At 39.9% G+C, this 27,996-nt stretch overlaps 1 protein-coding gene across 1 annotated transcript; it reads right to left on the reverse strand.

The window, feature by feature from the left end:
- Positions 1-3,527: 3,527 nt before the first annotated feature.
- styxl1 (serine/threonine/tyrosine interacting like 1) lies at positions 3,528-27,953 on the reverse strand. Its single transcript, XM_033045954.1, has 8 exons — positions 27,730-27,953; positions 25,318-25,379; positions 21,854-21,953; positions 16,719-16,852; positions 11,443-11,588; positions 9,092-9,186; positions 6,549-6,658; positions 3,528-5,444 (listed from the first exon to the last, which is right to left on the reverse strand). The coding sequence occupies exons 1-8, from the start codon at positions 27,830-27,832 to the stop codon at positions 5,313-5,315; spliced, it is 882 nt and encodes a 293-aa protein (XP_032901845.1). The 5' UTR covers positions 27,833-27,953; the 3' UTR covers positions 3,528-5,312.
- Positions 27,954-27,996: the final 43 nt, after the last annotated feature.

Here is a 27,996-nt window from a genome sequence, read left to right on the forward strand (position 1 = left end):
TTCTCACAGTTTATAAACTACTTAACAAAACAGTAATGGTCAGCAAGAGATGAGAAATATCACTAATGACAAAGTACAAAAGATAGTGTGGATTGAAGTAATAGAAATAAATGCAAAGGAAAATAAATCTGCCATAAAATTCTGCATATTTTGACCGTTAGTTGAATGTTTGCAGGTTGGATTTAGCCTTTACTGCAATTTGGTCTGCAGAGCAGCGTTGATTTGCAAGCCAAATGATGGCAGACTTTACAAATAATTACTTGTCAGACTGGAGCATATGGAAAATTTACATTTTATTCTATTAAAAGTATTAATGTAATAATCATGTGAAGAACTCGCTGAAATTAATCCAAGCAAAAAAAAAATTTGAAAATCAATCAGTACTGAAGCTGACCAGGTCCCTGGACCTGATAGCATTTACCAGAGATATCTAAATTGGGTTTGTAAATTGGAGATTCTTTAGTTATAATCTGTCATAGCAATCAATGTAGCCTCAAAGTGTTCAATTACATTGAAATGTGGCCATTGTGATTTTAATATTTAAGGGAAAGGAGCAAACGTTTTGTTTAGTACAGCAACTATTTTGGAGAAGTTATTGAAATGTATGAGGGGAGAAAATTATATGATTACAGTGAAATGCCAGAATTTGAAATGCCAGAATTGGTTTATAAAACGTTGGTCATATTTGATTGAATGCTCTGAGATAATAATGTATTAGGCTAAGGAATCTCTAGACTCCGACAAGGTTTGCATTGAGGTACCACATAATAAGAGGTTATAAAATAGATTAGAAAGCAAATTATTGACCTGCTTGGGATAAATCCTAGGCATGCTATTTAAAATTGGTATATACAATAATTGGAAAGCTGATGACAAATGGTAGGTGTCCCATTCGAATGTATGCTATGACCCAGACGAGCCACTAAACTGCCTTGAGTAGGATTATCGCCTAAAAATTACTTTGCAGCGAAAAAAGGGCAACCGAAGCTTCAGTTGAGATTTTCACTAATCCAGTTTACTTTGCAGTGCCGAGACCTCTACAGGTGATAAGTGGTATCTGCAGTCAAACAGGAAACAAGGCTTTTGTTTAAGAAGGAACTGCAGATGCTGGAAAATCGAAATGCTGGAAAAACACAAAAATGCTGGAGAAACTCAGCGGGTGCAGCAGCATCTATGGAGCGAAGGAAATTGGCAACGTTTCGTGCCGAAGCCCTTCTTCAGACTGATGGGGGGTGGGGGGGAGAAGAAAGGAAAGAGGAGGGGGGGGGGGGTTGGAGAAGAAAGGAAAGAGGAGGAGGAGCCCGAGGGATGGGAGGAGACAGCCCGAGGGCTGAGGAAGGGGAGGAGACAGCAAGGGCTAACAAAATTGGGAGAATTCAATGTTCATGCCCCCAGGATGCAGACTCCCCAAGCGGAATATGAGGTGCTGTTCCTCCAATTTCCGGTGTTGCTCGCTCTGGCCATGGAGGAGACCCAGGACAGAGAGGTCGCATACGGAATGGGAGGGGGAGTTGAAGTGCTGAGCCACCGGGAGGTCAGGTTGGTTATTGCGGACCGAGCGGAGGTGTTCGGCGAAACGATCGCCAAGCCTCAGCTTGGTCTCGCCGCTTCTCGGCCAAACAGATCGAGGCACTAACGCAGCATTGTAGCTCAAACCAGAAAGTATAAAGTAGCGTGCAATAATGATTGGGAAGTATTCAACTTTATACCTAGAGAACTTGGCAACAGTAATGATAGAGGTTGTGCTAGAGCTATTAATGCTGTATACCCATATTAATACCTGTATAGTTCTGGACATCACACCATGGGAAATACGCAGCAAATTTATTGGAATCATATTTGGATTAACAATAATTAATTGCTTCCTGAGCTTCATGGTTAAAGTTTCATAAATTTGAATAGTTCAAACAAGTAATTAGTCCATACCGAGCATAAATAAAAAGATCAAAAGGGGAAGGAGGACATTTATTAGACCACTGGGGATTGAGAACTTCTTGCTGGTAATCCTTTGCCATGTGTGTGCCAGAGGACACTTCACTTGTGACCTGAGGACTTTGCTCTTGAGGTCTCTGCTTCAAACTAAAACCTGAATACAGTAGAATAACTATAGGACAAGGCAAAGGGAGACCATTCACTTGTGGGTGGAAATGAAAGTGGATTTTACAGCATGCAAAAGCCATTTATTGGCTGCCATTTGGGTGATATTCTATGTTTAATATCCAATGGCATCTGGAACTGATCACATGCCCATACTGCTACTAATAAACGGGTGATTACTACATAAAGTTCCCTCTTCTATTCCTCATAGCATCTCTTCACAGTTAACACTGCCACCTGGCTTTGTGTTATCTACAGATTTGATAATGTTACTTTTAATTCCTTCATCTGAATCATTAATGTATATTGTAAATAGCTGTGGTCCCAGCACCGAGCCTTCCGGAACCCCACGAGTCACTGCCTGCCAGTCTGAAAGGGACCCATTAATCCCTACTCTGTTTCCTGTCTACCAACCAATTTTCTAACCATATCAATACCCTCCACCGAATACCATGTGCTCTAATTTTGCCCACTAATCTCCTGTGTGGGACCTTATCAAAGGCTTTCAGAAAGACCAGATACACTACATCCACTGGCTCTCCTTTGTTCATTTTACTTGTTACATCCTCAAAATATTCCAGAAGATTTGTTAAGCATGAATTTCCCTTCGTAAATCCATGCTGACTTGAACTGATCCTGTTACTGCTATCCAAATGGGACGCTATTACATCTTTGATAATCGACTCCAGCATCTTCCCCACTGCCGACGCCAGGCTAACTGGTCTATAATTCCCTGCTTTGTCTCTCCCACCTTGAAAAGTGGGATAACATTATCTACCCTCCAATCCACAGGAACTGATCCATAATCTATAGGACATTGAAAAATGATCACCATTGCGTCCACCTCCTTGAGTACTCTGGGATGCTGACCATCAGGTCCTGGGGATTTATCCACCTTCAGTCCCATCAGTATACCCAACACCATTTCCTGACTGAAGAAGGTTATCTTCTTCCCGCCCCCCCCCCCCCCCACATCAGTCTGAAGAAGGGTCTCGACCCGAAACGTCACCTATTCCATCGCTCCATAGATGCTGCCTCAGCCGCTGAGTTTCTCCAGCATTTTTGTCTACTTTCAATTTTTCCAGCATCTGCAGTTCTTTCTAAACCATTTCCTGACTAATGTAAATTTCCTTTTGTATTGGGGTCCTGACCCAAAACGTCACCTGTCCATTTCCTCTCCACATGCTGCCTGATCCTCGAGCATTTATGTTTTTCTCAGCATTCTGGTAAACCTCTTATGCACCCTCTCAAGTCTCCACATCCTTCCTGTAATGGGGTGACCAGAGCTACACACAATATTCCAATTGCGAACTAACCGAAGTGTTATGAAGCAATAAAATGATTTCCTGATACTTGTACTTATTGCCCCGATTGATGGCAAGCATACCATTCAGCATCTTATGGACTTCTCAATTTGCTCATGACATGCTGGGTTATTAAATTTTGATCAATTTCCAGGTATGTGAGCCACAAACATCTTTATTGTTTGGCCTGCCAATCCCATGAATGTAAGTACAGTTGACCACCCTCCTCCTGCAGGTTTCTAGGTTGTCACCTGCCAATAAACATTCCTTTCCTGTGGAGGGAAATGGACATACAATATTTCGGCTTGGGACCTTTCTTCAGACCCTCAGTATCGAGTACTGTGTGATTTACACATTGTGATAGGAAAGATTGAGAGGGCTGATGTGTATTTAATAAGATTATTTATTTCTCTTTATTGAATCTCTATCTTTTGACTACCCAAAGAATCTGACAGGCTGGATTCCAGAAAGTCGGGATTAATTCCCCAAATCATCACAAAAGCTAATGATCAAATCATTGCTGATATGAAACAGATATTAAACAGCTCTTCAAAAATGCAGACAAACTCAGAGACGTTTCAATCAAAACACCACAATGCATCTAGAATCAGTGTATTTACAGAATGGTATCGTGGCTGACGAAGTGGGACAGATGGGAGAGCTGCTGCCTCACAGCTTCAGGAACTCAGGTTCAATTCCGACATCTGATGCTGTCTGTGTGGAGTTTGCACTTCACACAGGTGATCATGTGGGTTTCCTCCTGCATCCCAAGGACTAATGCATCAATAGGATAATTGGCCAATATAGTTGCCACTTGCGTTTAGGTAAGTGTTAGTAAAGAAGAATACAATAGGATCAGTGTAGGATTAATGGGAGCTTGATGGTAGGCGTGGACTTGGTGGGCCAAAGTGCCTGTTTCTGTGCTCCATGTCTCTATAGTATAACAACTTTGTAACTGTTGTGTAATTTACTCTGGCTTTTACCACAAACAAATTAAATAAAGATTGAGCAGTCAGAAGAGATAGCTGGGGAACGTTGCATTGTCAGGCACAAAATGTAACTGAAAAAAGAATTGAGACTCCATTTTCCCATTTGAAATTATGGTTACATGATGTATTAAAAGTGTTGCTGGGTCATGTAGTTTGACTTGAATTCCTGCTTGCTTAGGCTAAATGTTAAACTCAACAAAAGTGCAAAGAGGCAGCTGCATTAACAGCTGGCACAGCTTCACTGAAAAAAACATCTCTTAGCCATCAGGGTCGTGAGTCGGGAAAGACAACAGTGACTAGATCTCGTAGTCAGGAAGGGTGACCTGGACAGCAACCAGATGCTGTAGTTGGGAAGGATATGCTGGATAGTGACCAGGGTCCGGTGTCGAGAAGTGCAACATGGACAATGGCCGGGTATTGTGCTTCAACAGGTTGTTGGCAGGTGGACCTCCAAGTTGCTTTTATTTTCTACTAAGAATCAGAGGCTGGTAAACTTTAATGTAAGAGTTCCAATATCAGAGAAAGACTCGTAGCAAGCAGTGCGTGCCCCAGTTTGGGTGTGATATCCCACACCTGCTGAAATACCTCACCAAAATACTTATGGATGTATGGAATGTCAGGGAGATTAAATATTGAATAGACCTTGCTCACTGCAGTTGTACGTAACATGTTGACATTGAATAAGATATGCCTTTTGTTAACCACTCTTTTAAACTGTAAAATCTGCAGTAAATATGTAAATTCAAATAACAATAAACTGGTCATAAGTGACAATACAATTAGAAATTATGAAGGGAATTTAAATTACAGCTGCATTATAAATTAGATAATATTGGTACTTTTTGAGCTATTAAATCATTGACTCATTTAAAAAAAACAGAAATATTTCCAAGTCTTGTTTTGACAATAGCAGTCTACTATTTCAGTAATAAGGATCAGAGACATCGGTGATCTTTTCCTTTAGGATAAATTCCTCCCATGCGGAAAGTTGATGTACAAAATTACGATGTGGCCGAATGGTTGCTTTACACGTCTCTACGTATTCCCATATATCCTAAGGAAAAGGAATATTGAGGCACATTTTAACATGTGCAAACGCAGGTTTCAAAAAAGAGCAATAAAACAAAGTACATTGCCTATTTCTCGCAAAACTATTAAGAAAGCTGTGGAGGCTTCATTATTCATCTTTGATGCCTTAGTGGGGTTCATATGTGATTTGCGGGGGGGAGGATGGAGAGTGCAGTAAATTGCGCACCTGCCCCCCCCTTCCAGAACCTTTCCCACAGATAATTATTATTTAGTAATATTTCTTTGAATTGTCCAAACGGCTAATTCCTCTAATTGGATCAGTCATTTGGTTCTGCGAGATTCCACAATTTTACACTGGTCTCAACCCACTCTGTCAATGATAGACCTGATAAGACCTCAAATGCTGATGCTGACCCAGACTTGTTATTACTAAGTCTTTTAGTTCCATCTTTAAAAACGAAGAGGATTTGATATTATAAATATTTTAAAAAGGAAAATGGAAATTCAATCTCAAAATGAAGAAGTAAGAAGAAATGTTTACTCCCTTGATGGATTAATGGATAAAAAAAAGGTTCCAATTAAAAAACATTTAACTTGGTGAACAAGTTGTCATAAAATAATTGTTTCTTATGAAAGTAGATAGCGCTTCATTGGAGAAAAAAATTATGATTTTGTTTTCCTATTCCACCATGCTTTTGCTGAACTAATTCAGCCATTCTTCTGCTGGTCAGAAATGCTGGGTTCAGAAGGGATTTTATATACATAATGACCAATTTCATTAAAAGTGAAATAGTTCTGTGTCTATGGTCAGAGCAGCATTATTAGTGATGGAAAGTAAACAAACTGCCAATTCCAGAAATATGAAATAAAAATGAAAATGCTGAAAACACTCAGTAGTCAGAGTCTGAAGAGAAGGGGACTCAATATTTTTTCACCAGATTTTTCATCTTATTTCCATTGCTATTTTGACCTGACAATCAGCAAATATTGCCTACCCCACCTTCATCAGGATGGCAGCAATAATATTATTATTCAGACAGTTTAACAGTGGTTCTGTCGTATAGCTCTCAGTCCAGGGTGGCTGCTGGTTCCAACATATCAATGATTTGTATACAATTCTCTTATTTACCTTCAGTGGAAGCCTCTGAGAATGAATGAGGTAGGCCATCACTGCAGTACAACAGCGACTTATACCTTTTGTGGAGACTACGCACACAACACCTTTACTCAAATGCTCATCTGTGTGTAATAAGAAAGTAACATTGTGTCATTCCAGAACCTCTTGAAGTCAGGTATCAAATAGTTGCAATAATTACTTCATGCAAACTTACTTTATAACTTCAAAAGTATAGTTCAAAAATCATCAGCACACATTATGGACAATAGTAGAATTATAGATCCTGAAGTTCCTTTTTTGTATTAATAAACATCAAGATACCCCACTAGGACCCAAAGATGAAATTTGTATAAAATGTTGAGCTGTAACTTGTACAACACTTCCCTCTGGGATGGTTGAAGTGGAGTAAGTGATACCTTGGATGCTTCTGCTTTTTTCCATCTTAATGGGACCCACAATATGCTTGGAGGTCAGTATGAAAAGTTATGCCCCTGTCCCACTTAGGAAACCTGAACGGAAACCTCTGGAGACTTTGCGCCCCACCCAAGGTTTCCGTGTGGTTCCCGGAGGTTTTTGTCAGTCTCCCTAATGGTCGAAAGTGGTTTCCGTTTCTTCTATGTTCCGGCGATTATTTCAAAAAATTCAAAACCGGCCGCGACTTAGTGGTGGAAGTCTTACCTTCCACTACCTGCAACCTCCGGCAACCACCTGCAACCTCCGGCAACCACCTTCAACTAGCATCGCAACCGGCTTCGACTAAAAAATTACCGATTTTTAAAACGGCAACCTATTTTTAGTCGCAGCTGGTTTTGAATTTTTTGAAATAATCGCCGGAACATAGAAAAAGCGGAAACTACTTTCGACCATTATGGAGACTGACAAAAACCTCCGGGAACCGCACGGAAACCTTGGGCGGGGTGCAAAGTCTCCAGAGGTTTCCGTTCAGTTTTCCTAAGTGGGACAGGGGCATTAGAGGCTAAGCTAATGCATGGTCCTCGAGAACTCTGAGTTTTTAAAATAGAAAGCAGCCATCAAAGGCAGAGAGAGATGTGCTTTAGCTTTTGGTGACTTTAATGAGAAGGCCCAGATTGCATAGATTCTGCTTCTGCAAGAGCCTCCCCCTTTTGACAAAGACTGCAATGGAGTTCCATCCGTAATGATCTGGGTTTAGTGGTATGGGAGGGTGGGGTGAATTCCCATTTGAAAACAGTTTCCCTGACAACTTGTTTAAACATTTAGAATTTGGTATGCCGCTGAAACAAACGATTATTAATGTGCTTGATTGTCTAAATATTGCTGCAACCTTTTTTTTTAGGGGTTTAGGGGTTCTTCTAGTTATTAGACTCTAGTACACAAATGGTTTGCTTTGTATCATACATCCAAACATTTTGACAGTACTTCTCAATACGTTGGTACTGTATGGTACAAGGCTGTGAAGATCAGAAGATCCTGAGAAGCTACTAAAATATATATATCATTCTTTTGTGCAATGCCCTAGTTATTACTGAAATAATTTAAGTATTCATGGCAAATGTCATGGCCTCAATGGCAACTAAACTATACCCTGGCTCCATAGAATCACTCAGTACATTATTGATGCAAAGTTTGCCAAAGTAGTGGAAAGCCTTCATCCTAGATATTGAGAAAGCAGCTCAGTCACTTTTAGCTGTTTCTTTGAAGACTTGCCCCCTGCCACAAGATTAGGAGCAGAAGTATTCGCAGCTAAATCCATAAATGTGCCAAAGTTCACAACACCTTGATAACGAATCAGCCTTTGCCACCAATGGCATGACCCTGTTATGCAATTGGCACAAAATGACCATTTCTTAGAAGAAGGATCAAAATGATCCTACCACTCACCCATGTAATACAAACTATTTTACATTAACAGCACAGAATGAATATTTCTGGTAAATGTTCAAACACCAAATATTGCTTGCCTAAAAACATATCGCTCTCCTGAAAACATTGCTGTGAAAATATAAACTTAAATTCTTAAATTATGGGATTAAGTCCAGTAAAATTGCTGGGATGATTTACAGTCATTTTTCAAGTTTCAAGAGGTAGTTCTTGGTTTATGAAATGGTTAACATTCTATCCCCTGGCATTGATCTCACTGAAGAGCACAAACAATTGTCACAAAAACCAGCTATGTATAAATAGCCGCAATTAAGCTTTTTGGCTTGAAAAACATGTTTAACTTCCATAATCCAAAAGCAAATGCTGGAAATTTAAAATAAAATAGAAAATTCATAAATATTCAGCACATTAAGGACGTCTGTAGGGAGGCAGAAAAATAGGCAATGAAAAAGGTAATTGAAATATTAACTGTGTTTCTCTCTGCAGATACCTCCTGTCTAGCTGATCAATTTTAAGCAGTTTCTGTTAACGCATCTTCCCAAATTCACATTAATTTTAGGATCGATTGCAGGGCTCATCAATCAAAAGAATAAAAGTTTGTTTAAGTTCAAGGTTATAATATTCCTTGTATTAACATATATCCTTGGCATGCTACAAAATAAATTCAAAATTTGCAGAGCTATTAATTAACTCACCGAGAAAATTACAGATCATTGGAAAATGGGCAGAGAAATCGGTGGAATTTGAAGAAGTTATGTGTAAAACTGAAATGGGTTCATCTTCTTCCAAGCTAAAAAAGATAAACAGAGTGAAGCAATTGTTTCTTAATGTAGTGAATTGTGGTTGTACACACATATTTGTATTTTAGGACAATTTGTTAGCATGTTAGTACTACCAGTATGTTATGTTGCAAAAATGCTAGAAGTACATGGACATGTTGTAGGATGAATGAACAAGTCAACACATGGTCATATGTTTTTGTTAAAACAAATCACTTTCCCTGTAAGTACTTTTGGTACCAATCAACCAAGCAGAGATATCGCTCCCATGCTACTGTTGTTCTGTGTGGATATCAAATGTGGGCAGACAGAGCTGATGCCAGGCTCACCGATAATCATATTTACATAGTAATCCACATTATTTTAGCAGACCAATTTTCCTCTTGCCTTTTATAGGTAATCTGAGACTGAGATTGCAGACCTTTCGTTGCCATTGAGGCCATGATCAAATACATCATGAGCCAATACTGTTATAGATATCTATTTACAGAATCCATTCCAGTACAACACAAGAACAGGTCCTTTGGCCAACAATGTAGGTGCCGAACATGATGCATGGCCCTCTCTTATCTGCCTGCACATAATCCACATCCCTCCATTCCCTGCATGTCCCTATGCTAAACCAAAAAAACTCCTAAATGCCACTATCGTATCTGCCTCAACCACCACACCAGGCAGTGTGTTTCAAGCACTCATCCCCAGTAAAAAACTTGTTCCGCATGTCTCCATTAAACTTTGCCCCTCTCACCTTAAACCAATGCCCCCTAGTTTTTAATTTTTCATCCTGGAAGAAAGGTTCTGACTGCCTGCCTACCCTATTTATACCTCTCATAGTTTTATACTGAGTCAAAAATAATCTTGATGTATACAGTTGCATGACCCTGATTTCCTTAGATTGTGCATCTACAAAGTAGGCTGCTCAAAATGCTTAGCACAAAAGGTTAGCTTAAATGCTTAGCTCAAAAGATGAGTGCTGTTGACTCTGTGGAATCAAACACATTCTTGCACTGGGGTCAAATATTAACATCAAGGGTAAAAATGGAGCACTCTAGACTCAATTGACCTGCAGTTTGCCATTCTCCTTCAGGCTATTGTTGGGTAATTCTGACAAACATACTCATTACAACACATTCAATTCATTGAGCCAATGCCAGCTCCCTGCACAGCAGCCCCATCAGTGCAATTTTCCCCTTACCCCCACTGCAGACTTGCAAATTCCCCTTTTGATTCTTTTGCCACTTGCCTCCCAGCCCATCTTTGCAATGTGAGGGGAAACTGGAGCAGCGGGGAATGCCCATGTGGTCACTGTGAGAACATTCAAAACTTATGTAAATAGCACCCAAGCTCACACTTAATCTTTGGTTCCGACAGATGTGAGGCAAAATGCTCCCCTTAATGCTGGAGGTTATTCAGCCCATCCGGTTCATGCCAGGCCTCAGCAAATCAATCCCACCAGTCCGATTACCCCACTCCTAATTTCCTGGGAGCCCTCCAATTTATTCTCTCTCACATATCCACAGCTCTCTTTTCCATTTTCCTGCCACTTATCTACATTAAGGAGAGCAGCCAACAAAATCAAGGACCTTTTCCATACCCGTCATTCCATCTATACCTCGTTCCCTTTGGGCAGAAGATGCAAAAACATGGTTAAATGTATTCATGTATAGTATTATCTAATTTGATTGGATAGCACACTAACAAAAGCTTTTCACTGTATACAATGTGTACAATACATGTGACAATAATAAATCTTTACCAATTTACAATCACCAATTAAGATACCAGTACACCTCATGGATATGGGAGGAAAACAAAGTATCTTGCCGGTACCAACGTAATGATGGTACATCTGCATCCTGGGCCATGGTGCTCATCTCTGTGATGATCAAATCAAACTATCACAGACATCACAGGATCATTCCATTTACTGCTGGAGGAGTTCATTGTATGGGACGCTTGAATTAACTCCCCGATGAGGATCTACTGCATTTTTGTCTTGGGTCTCCGACATGCAGAGGTTTTTGCAGAGGTTTCTGTTGATTCTCAAGTGTAAGTTGATACCTTCAGTGCATGATCTGAAGGCTCATACGTTCAAAGATACTGTAAGGTTCCTACATTTCAAACCCCATCATTGTCTATTCCACAGTTATTTTTTGTACAGTAAAGATTTACCAGCAGTACAAGACATAAATCAATGACTTTCTACGTACCAAGCCTCAGAATGTGCACATTCTGAAAGAGTAAAGAACATCTACACAATAACTCACTCTATCTCTTTCTCGTGGCAGAGGTTGACATATGCTTTGATCTTCAGATCTTTCCGGACTTGTTTGTTACAGGATTGTTTGTAGTCGCCCATGTAAAGTTTGGCTGGCAATATCTCAATTGGATAGGGCTCAAAGGCATCCAACTCCTATAAGCAATATATAATACAGAATAATTGACGTCTTACTGAGCATGATTTTTCAGGAAAGTAATGAGTTCCTTGTAGAACTGCTGCCATTTCTTGCACAAGGGTGAAAAGAAGGAATTTTCCATATGAGTGTGAACGCGAAGCCCAATGTTTTCCTGGCCACTCTTTTATGAAAAATGTTTGTCACTTGTAGCCACACATTCCAAACCAGCAAGTGACAGATTAGTTAAAGCTGGCAGAAATGGCATAGGGTGATCCGTTGAATGTGGAGGCCTGTGGGGTGGAGGGTGAGGAGCAGAGGAACTCTATCTAGTCCCTCTCCAGCAGAGGGGGTGAGAGCAATGGTGCAGAAAATAGAAATAGATGACATGCAGTCAAGAGCCCTACAATTATGACAGAGGGAAAGCCACAGTTCAGGAAGGTATCTCTCCCCCCCCCCCCACTGAACCTCCTCTAAGGACACTGCAAATTCCTCCATCTCTGTTGTGTTTGCTTTGAAGTGTTATCTCAATGAGGTGGCAAGATCATGAGGGCCATGCATAAAGTTTAGTTTAGAGATACACCATGGCACACCGAGTCCACACAAACCAGCGATCCCCGCACATTAACACAAGCCTACACAAACAAGGGACAATTTACACTTATACCAAGTATACAAACCCAAGCCAATTAACCTACAGACCTGTACATCTTTAGAGAGTGGGAGGAAACCAAAGATCTCGGAGAAAACCCACACGGTCATGGGAAGAAGGTACAAATTCCGTACAGACAGCACCCGTAATTGGGATTGAACCACCAAGCCTCTGGTGCTGCAAGTGCTTTAAGGCAGCAACTCTACCGCTGCGCCACCGTGCTGTCCTTGGTGTTTTTCAAGGATTGAGGATTCCAAAGCTAGAGGGCATAGGATGAAAGGGCGATATTATGGAATCCCCTTTTCATTCAGAGGGTAATCCATATCTGGAATGAGCTGCCAGAGGAAGCTTTGCAAGGGAATACAATTATGACTTAAAGAGACATTTAGACACCTATATGGATAGGAAGGGGTAAAGGGCTTTGGACCAGATACGGACTAATCAGAGAAGCCCAGAATGTCAACTTGGTTTGCATGGATCAGGTGGTCAGAAGGGTCTGTTTCCATACTCGTTAGCTCTATGACACTATGACTCCAGGATGATGGGACTTTCCACACAAGTACCTCTGAAATATCTATCTTCTTCCTTAACTGTGGCATCCCCTCTATCATACTTGACAGAGCCTTTGATTGCATCATAGCTATCGCTCACACCTCTATTCTCTCTTATTTTCCTCCTGGAGAGAGCAAGAACCGAGATCCCCTGATTTTCACCTTCCACCCACCATTCTCCATATTCAATGTACATCTTTTGGAATTTCTGCCACCTCCATCAAGATTCCACCACCTTTCCTTCCTCTCGACTTTCAGCTTTTCAAAAGGGTTATACCTGTTCCTACCGCCCAGTCCAATCTTCCATTCCACCTACATCTCCCCATCTAATGGTACTTATCCATTTCAATCTGTAGCCTCATGCGCTGTTATAACGAGCCTACTGCAAGCTTGAAGTATCTTGGATAAATGTGAGGTTATCCACTTCGGTGGCAAAAACAGGAAGGCAGATTATTATCTGAATGGTGTCAAGTTGGAAAAAGGGGAAGTACAACGAGATCTGGGAGTCCTTGTTCCTCAGTCACTGAAAGTAAACATGCAGATACAGCAGAGTACCATTAAGAAGCTAATGACTTGTTGGCCATAACAAGAGGAGTTGAGTATAGGAGCAAAGAGATCCTTCTGCAGTTGTACAGGGCCCTATTGAGACCACACCTGGAATATTGTGTGCAGTTTTGGTCTCCAAATTTGAGGAAGGACATTCTTGCTATTGAGGGAGTGCAGCGTAGGTTCACGAGGTGAATTCCCGGGATGGCGGGACTGTCATATGTTGATGGAATGGAGCGACTGGGCTTGTATACACTGGAATTTGGAAGGATGAGAGGAGATCTTATTGAAACATACAAGGTTATTAAGGGATTGGACACGCTAGAGGCAGGAAACATGTTCCCGATGTTGGGAAGGCCAGAACCAGGGGCCACAGTTTAAGAATAAGGGGTAGGCCATTTAGAATGGATATGAGGAAAATATTTTTCACCCAGAGAGTTGTGATTCTGTGGAATTCTCTGCCTCAGAAGTCAGTGGAGGCCAATTCTCTGGATGCTTTCGAGAGAGAGTTAAAAGAGCTCTTAAAGATAGCGGAGTCAAGGGAGAAGGCAGGAGTGGAGTACTGACTGTGGATGATTAACCGTGATCACAGTGAATGGCAGTGTTGGTTTGAAGGGCCAAATGGGTTACTCCTGCACCTCTTGTCTATCCCCCAGAGAGGCTCAATGCATCTTTCTGTATTCAGTAACAAATTTTGCAATTTAAGTGAATTTGCTTTTTCTATCTGTATCAGAGTTGGCCAGTTAGTTGGCTTTGCTTTGTTTGTATTCTCCCATCTCCAACTGCTCCCATTAGTGCATTGATCAGATGATGTCTACATCTTATGTCCATAAAAACCTTAAAGAGGCCTCACCCTTAAGAGATATTTCCTTTGGTTCAAAAAACCCCTTCCCCACTCCACCATAACTTAAAATTAAGTTGTTTCCTCTTTCCTCTGTTCTGATCAAGGGGCGTTGATTGGAAATGTTAACTATATTTCTGTTTCCATAGATACTTTCTGACCTGGTGAGTTTTTTCAGCATTTTTATGCTTTGTAATCCTTTAAGTTCCTCAAAATGTAAGCACTTAATGGAGGTGTAATTGCTATCGCCAATCAAGGTCTTTACCAAATCCCAAATGCTATAACACATCACATTTCTGGCCATTTCTAATAAATCTTGTTTTATATGTTCAATTATTTCAAGTTGCTATTTACTTAATAGTTAATTTTTAATCACCCTATATTTTAAAGGGGATTTTACCTTTTGTAATTTGTGACCTTATAGACTAAAAATTTAATCTATAAAGAAATTAATTTTTACAAAGAACGAGATAAAATTTTAAATACTTACCACTTTAATTATACACTAGTATTTGAGGTAATCAACATTTCCATACCGCCTCTATGATAAATTTCCAAACTGATGAAATTCCCACCCTTAGCACTGGTTATGATGACATTAGACAATAGACAATAGGTGCAGGAGTAGGCCATTCGGCCCTTCGAGCCAGCACCGCCATTCAATGTGATCATGGCTGATCATCCCCAATCAGTACCCCGTTCCTGCCTTCTCCCCATATCCCCTGACTCCGCTATCTTTAAGAGCCCTATCCAGCTCTCTCTTGAAAGTATCCAGAGAACCGGCCTCCACCGCCCTCTGAGGCAGAGAATTCCACAGACTCACAACTCTCTGTGAGAAAAAGTGTTTCCTCGTATCCGTTCTAAATGGATTACTCCTTATTCTTAAACTGTGGCCCCTGGTTCTGGACTCTCCCAACATCGGGAACATGTTTCCTGCCTCTAACATGTCCAAACTCTTAACAATCTTATATGTTTCAAAGAGATATCCTCTCATCCTTCTAAACTCCAGAGTGTACAAGCCCAGCTGCTCCATTCTCTCAGCATATGACAGTCCCGCCATCCCGGGAATTAACCTTGTAAACCTACGCTGCACTCCCTCAATAGCAAGAATGTCCTTCCTCAAATTAGAGGACCAAAACTGCACACAATTCTCCAGGTGTGCTCACTAGGGCTCTGTACAACTGCAGAAGGACTTCTTTGCTCCTATACACGACTCCTCTTGTTATAAAGGCCAACATGCCATTCGCTTTCTTCACTGCCTGCATGCTTACCTTCATAGACTGATGAACAAGGACCCCCCAGATCCCGTTGTACTTCCCCTTTCCCAACTTGAAGCCATTTAGATAGTAATAGAATAGAATAGAATAGAATAGAATAGAATAGAATAGAATTACCTTTATTGTCATTCAGACCTTACGGCTTTCCTGTTTTTCCTACCAAAGTGGATGACCTCACATTAATCCTCATTAAACTTCATCTGCCATGCATCTGCCCACTCCCCCTGTCCAAGTTACCCTGCATTCTCGTAGTATCCTCCTCACAGTTCACACTGCCACCCAGCTTTGTGTCATTTCCATACCGCCTCTATGATAAATTTCCAAACTGATGAAATTCCCACCCTTAGCACTGGTTATGAGGACATTAGTCAATAGACAATAGGTGCAGGGGGAATGTACAAACTCCATACACATAGCACGCATAGTCAGTTTCGAACCCAGGTCTCTGACACTGTAAGGCAGCAACTCTACCACTGCCCCACTGGGCTGCCCTAAATTCCATCTGCCATTTCTTTGCCCTTTTTCTCAATTGATTTAGATTATGTTGTAATCTTAAACAATCTTCTTCACTGTCCAACACCAATTTTGGTGCCATCCACAACTTACTAATCCTGGTGTGTACATTCAAATCCAAATTGTTATATATAACCAACAATAGTGAACCCAGCACTGATCCCCACAGCACACCACTGGTCACAGGGCACCAATCTGAAAAAAACAACCTTGCACTTCGACTTGCTAACTCCATCCTCAAAACCAAATTTATATTCCTGACCAGTCTACCATGTGGGACCTTGGAAAGACGATGATAAAGTGTATATGGACAATGCACTTTGCCAATCCTCTTAGTCAACTTTTCAAAAAACTCAATTAAATTTGTGCCATGATTTCCCACGCACAGAACCTTGCTGGCCTTCCCTAATCATTCCTTGCCTTTCCAAATGCAGATGGATCTTGTCTCTCAACATCCTCTCCAGTAACTTTACCTTCACTGATGTTGAGCACACCAGCATGTTGCTCCCCGACTTGTCCTTGCAGCCTTTCTTAAATAAAGGTGCACTCTGTGCAGGTTTTTTTACTCTGATGTCCATCAATAGGTACTGAATAACACCCAAAACATGACTCTCCTTAAAAATGCACACAATGCAGATGCACACAAATTACAAAACAGAAGTGTGAGTTGCTCTTATGAAAATATAAATCACTATATGCTGGGCAAAGCCACATGGTTCAAAGTCTCTTAGTTATTCAACCCTCCTGTTCAGCACAACTCATGTCCTTACCTGTGGCATGTAAAATATTTTCTGTGTCCTGAAGAATGGATAGCAAGCAGAGAAAAATTCATATCCACCATTTAGGACTCTAATTGGATATCGGCAGACATCTTCCAAAAGCTTTGCATATTGCATTGCATGACCTACAAATTACAAATTTTAAAATAACATAAACATTTAGCAAAAAGTACATTATCACAACATTTTTATGTAAAACGATATCTTAATCTAATTAGTGTAGCCACATAGAACAGCAGATGCTGGTTTACAAAAGAAAGAGTAACCCAGCAGGTCAGGCAGCATCTCTGGAAGATATGGACAGGTGACATTTTGGTTAGGGACCTTTCTTCAGACTAAGAATAATCTGGACCCATAACATCATCTATCCATGCCCTGCTGCTGACCCGCTGAGTTAATCCAGCATTTTGTGTTTTAATCCATTAAGTATAACACTATTTCCAAAGCCCTATTGAGGGATTTGCAGGGGAAATGTTCCTGATGTTAGGGGAGTCCAGAACCTGGGGTAACAGTTTAAGAATAAGGGGTAGGCCATTTAGGAATATGAGGAAAAACGTTATCACCCAGAAAGTTGTGAATCTGTTGAATTATCTGCCACAGAAAGCAGTGGAGGCCAATTCACTGGATGTTTTCAAGAGAGAGTTAGATAGAGCTCTTAGGGCTAACGGAATCAGACCAGGGGAATAAACAGGAACGGGGTACTGATTTTGGATGATCAGCTATGATTATATTGAATGGTGGTGCTGGCGCAAAGGGCCAAATGGCCTACTCCTGCACCTATTTTTTATGTTTCTATGTTTCAATGGAGGTATAGGTTAGAAATTCAAAGGTATGGACTCTACAATAGGGGGGGGGGGGGGTGTAATATTTAAACAACAGCATTATGATCTTTCAAAGAGGCCAGAATGAATATCAGGATTAACATCCAGTCTAGCTGGATACAAAGACGTAGACCCAATGAAGGAGTTTGATTTTTACAAGTGGGATAGCTTATGTTCCCCAAATAAAGTTGGATCAGCTTCCCAGTTGTGTGTTCTTTGTACGGAGGCTGTTGTGGAGGATGCAATCTAAATACTCATGGTAAGATTATAGTCTGAAAATAAGAATATCTGCTAATCAGATCTCCCCTCAGCCTCTGATGCTCTAGAGAAAACTTTTCATGTTTGTCCATCCTCTCCTTATTTCTAATAGTTCTGATTCAGGCAACAGTCATGTGAGCCACCTTTGTGAATTATAAATCATTCTGTAAATCAGAAACAATTTCTCCCAAAATCGCAATTTGAAATCTTTATACTTGACAACCCTTTGGTTCTGGGGAAGATCAGCTTAGGTGTTCAGAGTTGGTATCAGCAAATGAACCATGACAAATGTTTGGCTAAATACAGCCGAGGTAGAGTGATGGGGGAAGTTGATCTGCAAATTAGCTAGAAAACTCTTGGAGGTCTAATGGTAGTGTGCACTAACATGATGTGGCACAGGGCTCATAATGTTTGAACTTACTTGAAGGGGAGTTTAAAGAAGGCATTGGCTGTAATACGAGATCATAAAAAAGGAGATATTTTCAAACTCGTGGAATTTGGAGTCAGCACTCAATTCTGCAAATCGATCCTTGACATCCTGACCAACAGACCACAATCAATGAGGATGGGTGACAAAACATCCTCTTTGATAATCTTCAACACTGGTGCCCTGCAAGGATGCGTTCACAGCCCCCTTCTTTACTCCTTATACACTCATGATTGTGCAGCCAAATACAAATCCAATTCAATTTACAAATTGGCAGACAACACTACTGTAGTGGGCTGGATATCAGATAATGACGAGACAGGGTACAGGAAGGAGATTGAAAACTTTGTAACCTGGTGCCAAGACAACAACCTTTCCCTCAATGTCAGCCAGAAAAAGAGATTGCGATTGACTTCAGGTAGAAAAATGATACATATGCCCTGGTCTACATTGATGTTGCTGATGTAGAGATGGTTGAAAGCTTCAAGTTCTTAGAAGTAAATATCAACAGCATCTTATCCTGGACCAGCCATACAAAAGCAATCGGCAAAGAAGTGCACCAATGCCTCTACTTCCTTAGAAGGCCTAGGATGTTCAACATGTCCCCAACTATTCTCACCAACTTCAACAGATGCGCCGTGGAGAGCATTTTATCGGGATGCATCACAGCATGGTTTGGGGAACAGCTCCATCCAAGACCGCAATAAATTGCAGAGAGTGTGGACGCCGCCGAGACCATCACGCAAACCAACCTCCCTTCCATTGACTCCATCTTTACTTCACGCTGCCTCGGCAAGGCCACCAGCATAATCAAGGAACTGTCTCACCCAGGTCACTCCCTTTTCTCCCCTTTCCCATCAGGCAAGAGGTACAGAAGTGTGAAAACGCATATCTCCAGATTTAGGAACAGTTTCTTCCCAGCCATTATCAGGCAACTGAACCATCCTATTGCCATCTAGAGAGTGGTGCTGACCACAATCTACATCACTGGTGACCCATAGATTAACATTGGTTGGATATTACAGGTCTTTATCTTGCACTAAATATCATTCCCTTATCCTGTATCTGTACATTGTAGATGACTTGATTGTAATCATGTATAGTCTTTTCGTTGACTGGGTATCATGCAACAAAAAAGCTTTCTCTGCACCTCGGTACACGGGACAATAATAAACGACACTATTTTGGTACAGGCTTGGTTAATTCCCACAAAGAGGAAAGGTGGGAGCACCCAGGTGCCAAAAGAGGTTGAATTTATGATGAAACACAAGATGAATGGTGCATGTCAGTAACTCAAGTGAGGACCAGCTGAACAAGGTAAGCTAAGATGCGAGGCGAAAAGGAAAAAGAGACAGTCAAAAGCAGAATAGGAGAATAAAATGCCAGTTAACATAAAAACATAAAACTCTGCTATAGACATATGAATAGCGAATGGGCAGTGGTTCTAGGAAAGTCATTGATTAGGGAAAGTCATATTCTTATTGCCAAGAAAATAGCAAATATGCATTGGGTCAGAGAGGTTCCGTGAATATCTCTATTATACCTTATCAAATGGGATAACGGATAAAAGTTGCTTAGGAAAGAACCGCAGATGCTGGTTTAAATCGACGGAAGACACAAAATGCTGGAGTAACTCAGCGTGACAGGCAGCATCTCTGGAGAGAAGGAATGGGTGACGTTTCGGGTCAAGACCCTTCTGAGGTAGGGGGAGCAAGAGCAGAGCTGCGGGATATCGAGAAGACCCTAGTGAGAGCCTCATCTATAATGGAAGAGGGTAACCCCTGTTTCCTAAAGAATGAGGACATCACTGATGCCCTGGTATGGAAAACCTCATCCTGGGCGCAGTGCAATGTAGACAGAGGAATTGAGAGTAGTTGGATAGAGTCTTTACAGGAAGCAGGGTGGGAAACAGTGTAGTCTTGATAGCTATAGATATGGGAGTCAGTGGTCAATAGGATAAAATTGCTAATGTTCTCAAAAAGCTAGTAACGGTTAAAGATTGGTTACAAACTGGGTTACTTAAGGAAATTAGATACTGTTGAGGAGTCAGTGAACTGAGGAATATGAAATTTTATACCCTTGTTCAAAAAAGGCTGTAGAGACATGCCTGGCATTTTTCAAGACAATTGCAAGGAAACTTTTACAGATTTCAATCAGAGAATAAGCAAGTAAGCTGGAAAAGTTTCCATGAAAAAAGGCAGATCAGAACAGCTTGTTAAAAACAAAATCCATTTGAGTAATCTGATTGAATATTTTGATGAGTTAACAGAGAAGACTGAAGAAGAAATGTAGTGTCATCAGCATGAGTTTTCAGAAAGCGTTTAGTAAAATCCAGTGGATATTTAGTTAAACTGTGAGCATAAAATAATGAATAAATGCAACATGAAAAGGAAATTGGCTAAAAGGCAGTAAGCAGAGAATTATGGTAAGCAGTTCTTTAAACTGTAGGATAGTAGACATAAATCCAGGATGAGTGCTTAAACTACTGCATGCTTTATACACTCCAACAATTTGGATACGAATGGGGTAAGACATACAAATGTGCAGGCAACATCAGTGTAGTAAATAGAGAGAAGGATTGTCAAATGTTGGAAGAACACTGTAAAAGGGTGGAATACTGCACAGTCAAATGGCAGATGAAAGTTAGCACACATTGGTGTGAAATTATGCATCTTCAAATAAAGAATTTAGCTTTAAGGAATGAAAGGAAAAGGAATCTGCATTCTTTGGTGTTCAGGAATGAGGAATGGTATTAATGAAACACACAAGATCCAAAGGGAACATTTCATTGATGGGAGAGTCTCGAGCAAGGGAATGGTTACAATATACAAGATGAAACTTGCCTTCTTGTGATGCTGGCCAGGTGAAGAATTATCAGTGAGTGAGCATTTTTGTGGAAGTGATCATCCTTCATGGAGATTCAGACTGTTGTAGAAAAAAAGATAAAATAGTAGTAAAAGATCCAAATTGGGCCCAGGTCAATTTTACTAGATTGAGAATGATTTAGGAAAAATGGACTGGAAATCGTTACTTAGATGGTACAAGACCTCAATACGCCAGAAGTTCGGGGAAGAGTACCAATATGTAGAGTGAAATTGAAAGAGAAATTAAGAAGTTCTGAATAGTACTGGCAAGTAAAGTCAAAGGAAATCTGGTGAGGCTTTGTAAGTTCACAAACAGAAGCAGGATAACCAAGTATTGATCGAGCATCATTCAGGGTTAAAAAGATAACCTACAACAAAGATGTGGGTAAGGTTCTTGGTGGACATTTTGCAACGACTGTATCTTCAGAAGAGTGGAATGATGCTGGTCTTCTAGTTAGGCCACTCAAGTGCGAAATAGTGAATGATGTAATCATAATAGCAAATGGTTTAGCAATACAAGCAAACTTTCATGAACTCAATATGGTGAGTAGCCTCCTTCAGTACCAAAATAATTCTACTATTCTGTAATGTAAATTACGTAGTGGCAATTTGGTTAATAATGGCCAGCAATTCTATTCAATCGATTTTAAATTCTAACTAAATTTTTCACAAATGCTCAAAATGAATGTGTAATCCTGTATTATTACTATGCTGTTAGGGTATCGTCATAACTATAATTTCTAAATGCATCTTTACCTGATGCGTTCAGTGAGGATGTGTGCCCATCATAAACCACACAATACTTAACACACTCAAGCTCTACATCTTCTGGCAACAAATAATTTTCATACTTGTCCTGCAAAAAAACAAATACAAAGCATAATTGGAAGAATATAATATTTAATTAATTAGTATGCTTTATCATTCTAAGAATTGAACATTTAGTTTTGGCACAAAGCCTTTAGCAAAAACTTGTTTTGGGTTCTAACCGGCTTGCCATTTCAGACTAGTAGACAAGAATTATAAAGAAAGCAATTTTTTTGAATCATCTATATGTTTGTTGTGGTAATGTTTAATAGATTTTATTTTGTATTGTCAGCGTAATCATACAAAGGAAATGCAGAACAGTGTAGCAGAGGAACCCAGCATTTTGTGACTATCTAGCACAGGAACAGATCCACTATGTCTGTGCTGACCACAATGGTAATTTAAACTGAACATATACTTGCACATGGTTTACATCCCTCCATTCCCTGCCTCTTCATATGCCTGTCTAAATGCCTCTGAAACAATTGTATTGTATTTGCTTCAACAACCACTCCAGGCAACATGTTCCAGGCAACTACCACTTACAGTATAAACAAATGTGCCTTGTAAATCTCCTTTCAACTTTCCCCCTCTCACATTCAAGCCAGGCTCTCTAGTATTTGACATTAGCACCTTGGGATAAAGATTCTGGCTGTCTACCCCATCTATGCCTATTGTAATTTTATATATAGTGGGTCACTAGATTACAAAAGATCGGATTGTGAAAATTAAACTAAGACACTCCTCTCAGAGACTGTAGTCTATATATCACTTCACCTGGATATAAAGCAGAGATCTCCCACTGAGAAAGCCAATGCCTTCTCCAAACTCTCCCTTTGGTAAGTTCAAACATTATGAACCCCAATCATTTATTATCTTTTCACTATCTTTTATTAGACTGCCAAGAGATTAGCAAATCAGTTCACCCCATCACTCCACCTGGGCAGCATTCAGACAAACATTTATCACAGTTCGTTTGCTGATATCAACTCCTCACACGTACACTAACCTACCCCTAGTGCTGTCAAGCATGAAGATTTCAAATTGCGATTTGGAGGGAAATTTTTTCTGCTTTACAGAAAATTCAGTTTACAGACAGTTCTCAGGAATTGATTATATACTGGAACACAGGGACCTCTGGTACTTCTATCAGTTCTCTCCTCATCCTTTGACAGACTAGAAAAAACATTCCATGTTTGTGCAGCCGCTCCTTATATCTAATAAGTTCTCATCCACAAATCATAAATCATCCTCACAATTCAAAAAACCCCAATTCTGCACCCTCTCCAAAGCCTCCACATCCTTCCTGTCATACAGTGACACAATATTCCATATTGCACACCATACTCCAAATGTGGCCAAAGCAAAGTTGTGTACAGCTGCAACATAATTTCCCTACTTTTATACAGAATGCCCCAACAACTGATGAAGGCAAGTATGCTATATGTCTTCTCTACCATTCTATCTATGTGTTGCCACTTCCAGTGAGCTGTTGAATCCCTATACATCCATGCCTCTAAGGTCCTATCATTTACAGTATACCTCTTATATATGACCACCCAAAGTGCAATATTTCACAGATGTTCAGATTCAATTACATTTGCCATTTCACTGCCCATTTTCCCAACTATATCTTGCTGCATGCTTTCCATAGTCATAGAGTGATATACAGTGTGGAAACAGCCCTTCGGCCCAACTTGCCAACATGTCCCAGCTACATGTCCAAGCCTGTGCTTGGTCCATATCCCTCCAAACGTCCTCTCCATGTACCCGTCTAACAGTTTCTTAAACGTTGGGATGATCCCAGCCTCAACTACCTCCTCTGGCAGCTTGTTCCATGCACCCACCACCATTTGTGGAACTCTTCCAATTTTTGTGTAATCTCCAAATGTTACTAATCGGCCCACCTATATTATCATTCAAATCATTTATGTATAATCAAAAACAACAGAGGCCCCAACACTGATCCCTGCACGCTGGCCACACATCTTCAATCAAAATACCACTCCTCCACCCTTCTGTCTTCTGACACATGATAGCCACAAATTAATATTTTGGATCAGTCTACTATGACAAAAGCTTTACTATCAAATGCTTTAAAGTCCATATGGATAACATCCACAGCCCTATCCTCATCAACATTACCTCCTCAAAAAAATCTATCAAGTGTGCCCTACATGACCTCCCCTGCACATAGCCATACTGACTATCCCTAATAAGTATATGCTTTTCCAGATGTGAATAAATCTGTTCCCCAAGAATCTTCTCCAATAATTTCCCTGCACTAGCCATTATCCCTATTGCCCTTTTTAAATAAAGGAACAAAATTGTTCTCCAGTCCTCTCCAGTCCTCTTTCCAGTCCTCTTTCTGTGGCCCGTGAGGATACATTAGCAAAGCTCCAGAAATGTCCACTCTTGTCTTTCTCCTAGGCTAGATCTCATCAAGTGTACATCAATTTTAATTTTGTTTAGTTACTGAAAATTATATTGCTTATAGTTCACTGGCCAGAGCTGCTTGAGTTAACCTGTTTCCAACACTTATATTAGGCTGAAAGAAATAAAATCAGGAGTGGCAATATGGCAATCTGAGCCTGTTCTATTATTCAATAATATTGTGATTCAACTACATAAATGGCAGCTTCCCATCCACTCGCCATGAAACTTAACTACTTTATTAACAAAAAGAAATCCATTGATCTCAATGGTGAACAGACGCATTGACAAAACATCAATTCTGACATAGCATTCCAATGATTCATATCCTTATGAGTTAAGAAATTTCTCTGAGACCTAAATTGTCTTCCTCGGACTATGATTCTTAATTCTTCTCAGGGAAAAGGCCACAGAACATCTGAATATTAATACAACATTGTATTTCCTTATGTTTTTGTTAAACTGTGTAACTTCATGCTTCGGTGTGACAAATTATGGACCTTGGTGATGATATGTCAAATTCTATTCAATTTTAGCTTGGTTCTGTTGTAACACGTTTCCTTCTGAATCAGAAATCAAGCATCCCAGGCCTTGAAAACATTGGTCATTGGCAGCTTAAAAAGTGCACTGTATTCTAGTGCACGATGCACTGTATGCATGTTGAAAAATGCACTGTATTGTAGTGCACAGTACACTGTATGCATGTTCAAAAATGCACTGTATTGTAGTGCACAATGCACTGTATGCATGTTCAAAAATGCACTGTATGCATCTCATTCAATGCATTTTGAGTGATATGTTAAACTGGGGTTCACCTACCTGCTCAAGTGAATGAAAGAGTCATTTTTACCCAGTGGAACTACAGGGATTTCGATATACTTTATCAATTGCTTTTAAAGTAATTTGAGAACTCATGAGGATAGACTTTATATACATTTAACTTATTTCCTCTATTATCAAACATAACTATAAAAAATTACCTTTTTTGCTCTCTTGGCTGTTATCACATGGCTTTCATCATATTGATATTTGGTCCGTACATCTGTAAATATAGATTTTTATAGAACTGTATTGAAAATGAATTTAAGTTACAATAAGGATAGAATGTGATATGTTGTATTAGATGTTTAAACGATGCTTGAGAATTTGTGTTACTTCTTAAAATGTCCAATATTTAATATTTGCAGTGTATGCTATCAAATGTCACATTCATTACTCAATTTTAGCATTAATACCCTAATATAAGTTACTATTTTTATGGCTGGCAATTTGTATTTTTTAAATACCAATAGGGAAATCATTGGTTTTTTTTAAAAATGCAAGCGTATGCATACGCTGGACTTCATGGTTATTATCAGTAAACCTTCTTGGAGATTGATCATTGTCAGCTGGACGATACACTGCCTTAAAATAAATCTCTACAATGTCAGAAAAGAATTTCAGTGGACAAAAATTGTGACCACCAATTTTGCAACATTTGTGGAAGATATAAAGCCTGTTATAAGCAGAAGATCAACATTATGACACACAATTTGTGTGTACCCTTATGCTGCTTTTCTGAGATTTAGCTCACCCAAATAACATTAACATTAGTGCTTTGGCTAAATTCACTTCTGGTAACATCATCTTTAATAGTTACCAGAACGTTTTCAGAAGAACCATTTTAATAATACTAAAAGCTTAATATGAACAATATTTATAAAGTAATTTGTCCTGAGTCATAGCAGAATTGCATAGAGCCTTTATCAGGTTGAGTGATCCAGGCTGGGATCCTGGCAGCACACAGAAGGTTGCTAATAAAAATGAATGGTCAGAAATGCCACAGGAAATTCTGTAAAATGGAAAGTGACATCTACCAAAAGAGGTCGTATTGAAGGCATTGAAAAATATGCCACATAAAAACTTGCTACACAGGGCAAGAACTCATGACATAACAGTATGGAAATCGGATTAGCTAGCGCATAGAAATATAGTCCTGATAAATGGCTACTATTCAGGTTACCAAAGGAATCAGTGCTGGAAATTTGGACTTGCAGGTCTCAATGCATTCTTGGTGTTACATCCGGGTCCTTAAATAAAGACTGATTTTTGTAATAATCAATCATATTGAGTTTTTCTTGCATTATGAAATATTTCATAAATCATTCAGACTAGGAGTATTAGGAAATCTATTGATTTCTATAAATTATACTAAATGACCTGAGCATGCTTTTTGCAATGTTGTATGTTTAACTTTGCAATGCTGTACCTTAATGTAATAGTGACACTAGAGACTTTACAACACTTGCACTTCCCACAAATGTACATTTAACACAGTTAACTACTCTGTGATCATTTTATCTTGCAAATTAAAGAGAATCTTGGTTTTTGCTCTCATCTACCAAATCTTCTTTTTCATTAGGGATTCCTGCTCTTCTCAGGCAGTCCCGCCACACAGCATGCAGACTTGCTTCCTCTCCATTTCTGAGCTGAGATGGCTAGTATACTTCAATTACCTTGTCGTCTTGATAGAGTGTCATCCAATTACAATGGTAGGGTAGTCTTAGTTATTTGGAGACCAGATTCTGCTGCACAAGTCTAGAACACAAACAATCCTTTTCCACCTCCCTCACTTTACCCCTTCCATCTGGACCACCCTTCCATTTTCCCCTTATTTCTCTTTCTCCTGCTCTCCCCTCTACACTCAACTTCCCTCTTCCTTTCCATCCGTATTCCCCATTTCTCCTCCCTCTCCCACCACATAACTCTTCTCCATGTCCAGCCCCCAGCTCTCGCCAAGGGGCTGCCCACCGACTGCTGAAACCTATCCCCACCATTGCATTTCACTTATTCAAAGCTACGATAAAGTAAGAGGAGAGACATCTCAGAGTAACTGGTGTGGAAGGCGTTGGCATCAGAAGAGAAATGGTGGCACCAGAGAAACTGAGAAAATCCAATAGAGTAATTACAGGAAAGAAGGTGGGCCTTCTCTCTCTTTATCATCCAACACACTGCACTGGCACCTTACATCAATATCAACCACTGGCACCTCACATCAATAGCAACCTTGCACCCGTGAGGAACGACATTTCATTCAAAAGTATACTAATATGTTCGAATGACAAATAAATTATTATTATATTATTATTATATTATCTCCCTATTCTTTACTATCTCACGAATTAACACTATCGGTACGGCTTATGATATTCTTTTCTTCTCGATCTTGACTTGTCTAATTTTCTGTTCTATTCTGTTAAATTTGAAACCAGAAGTTGTACACAAGCTGTATTATCTCATTTTGTATTGGATACTTATGTACTACATTATTGTACTTACTTCTAATAAAAATAAATAAATAAATAAATAAAAATATCATCTCCCTTTATTTAAACGTTGCCCTTTTTACTCACCAATTAAATAGAGATAAATTGGGTCTGTCAGCCTGGAATACCTTGTGCTTTGATTCAGCATATTATAGAGCTCTGTTGCATCACAAAATATAATATTTTTCATGACAAGGGTTATCAACAAGTCTTGGGTTGGTGCCTACTAAATCCTTCCAACACTCCAGCTTGATCCACCCTCGCTATAGGATCTTTGATCCACACTCCACAGCCCAGGGCTTCCTTAGTTACTGTTCTTGTTGAATGGTATCCAAGTGACGGCGAAAGGGGGGG

This window comes from Amblyraja radiata, chromosome 28, assembly GCF_010909765.2.
Source record: "Amblyraja radiata isolate CabotCenter1 chromosome 28, sAmbRad1.1.pri, whole genome shotgun sequence".
Classification (NCBI taxonomy): Eukaryota; Metazoa; Chordata; class Chondrichthyes; order Rajiformes; family Rajidae; genus Amblyraja; species Amblyraja radiata.

Bases quoted from the DNA above. Each gene is read 5' to 3' on its own strand.
- styxl1 (XM_033045954.1), bottom strand. From the start codon at position 27,832: ATGAAAAATATTATATTTTGTGATGCAACAGAGCTCTATAATATGCTG. The intron at 25,380-27,729 runs GTGAGTAAAAAG...CTATATTTACAG, and splicing joins AATTTATCTCTATTTAATTG to ATGTACGGACCAAATATCAA. The intron at 9,187-11,442 runs GTGAGTTATTGT...TATCTTTTTTAG, and splicing joins TGCCACGAGAAAGAGATAGA to CTTGGAAGAAGATGAACCCA.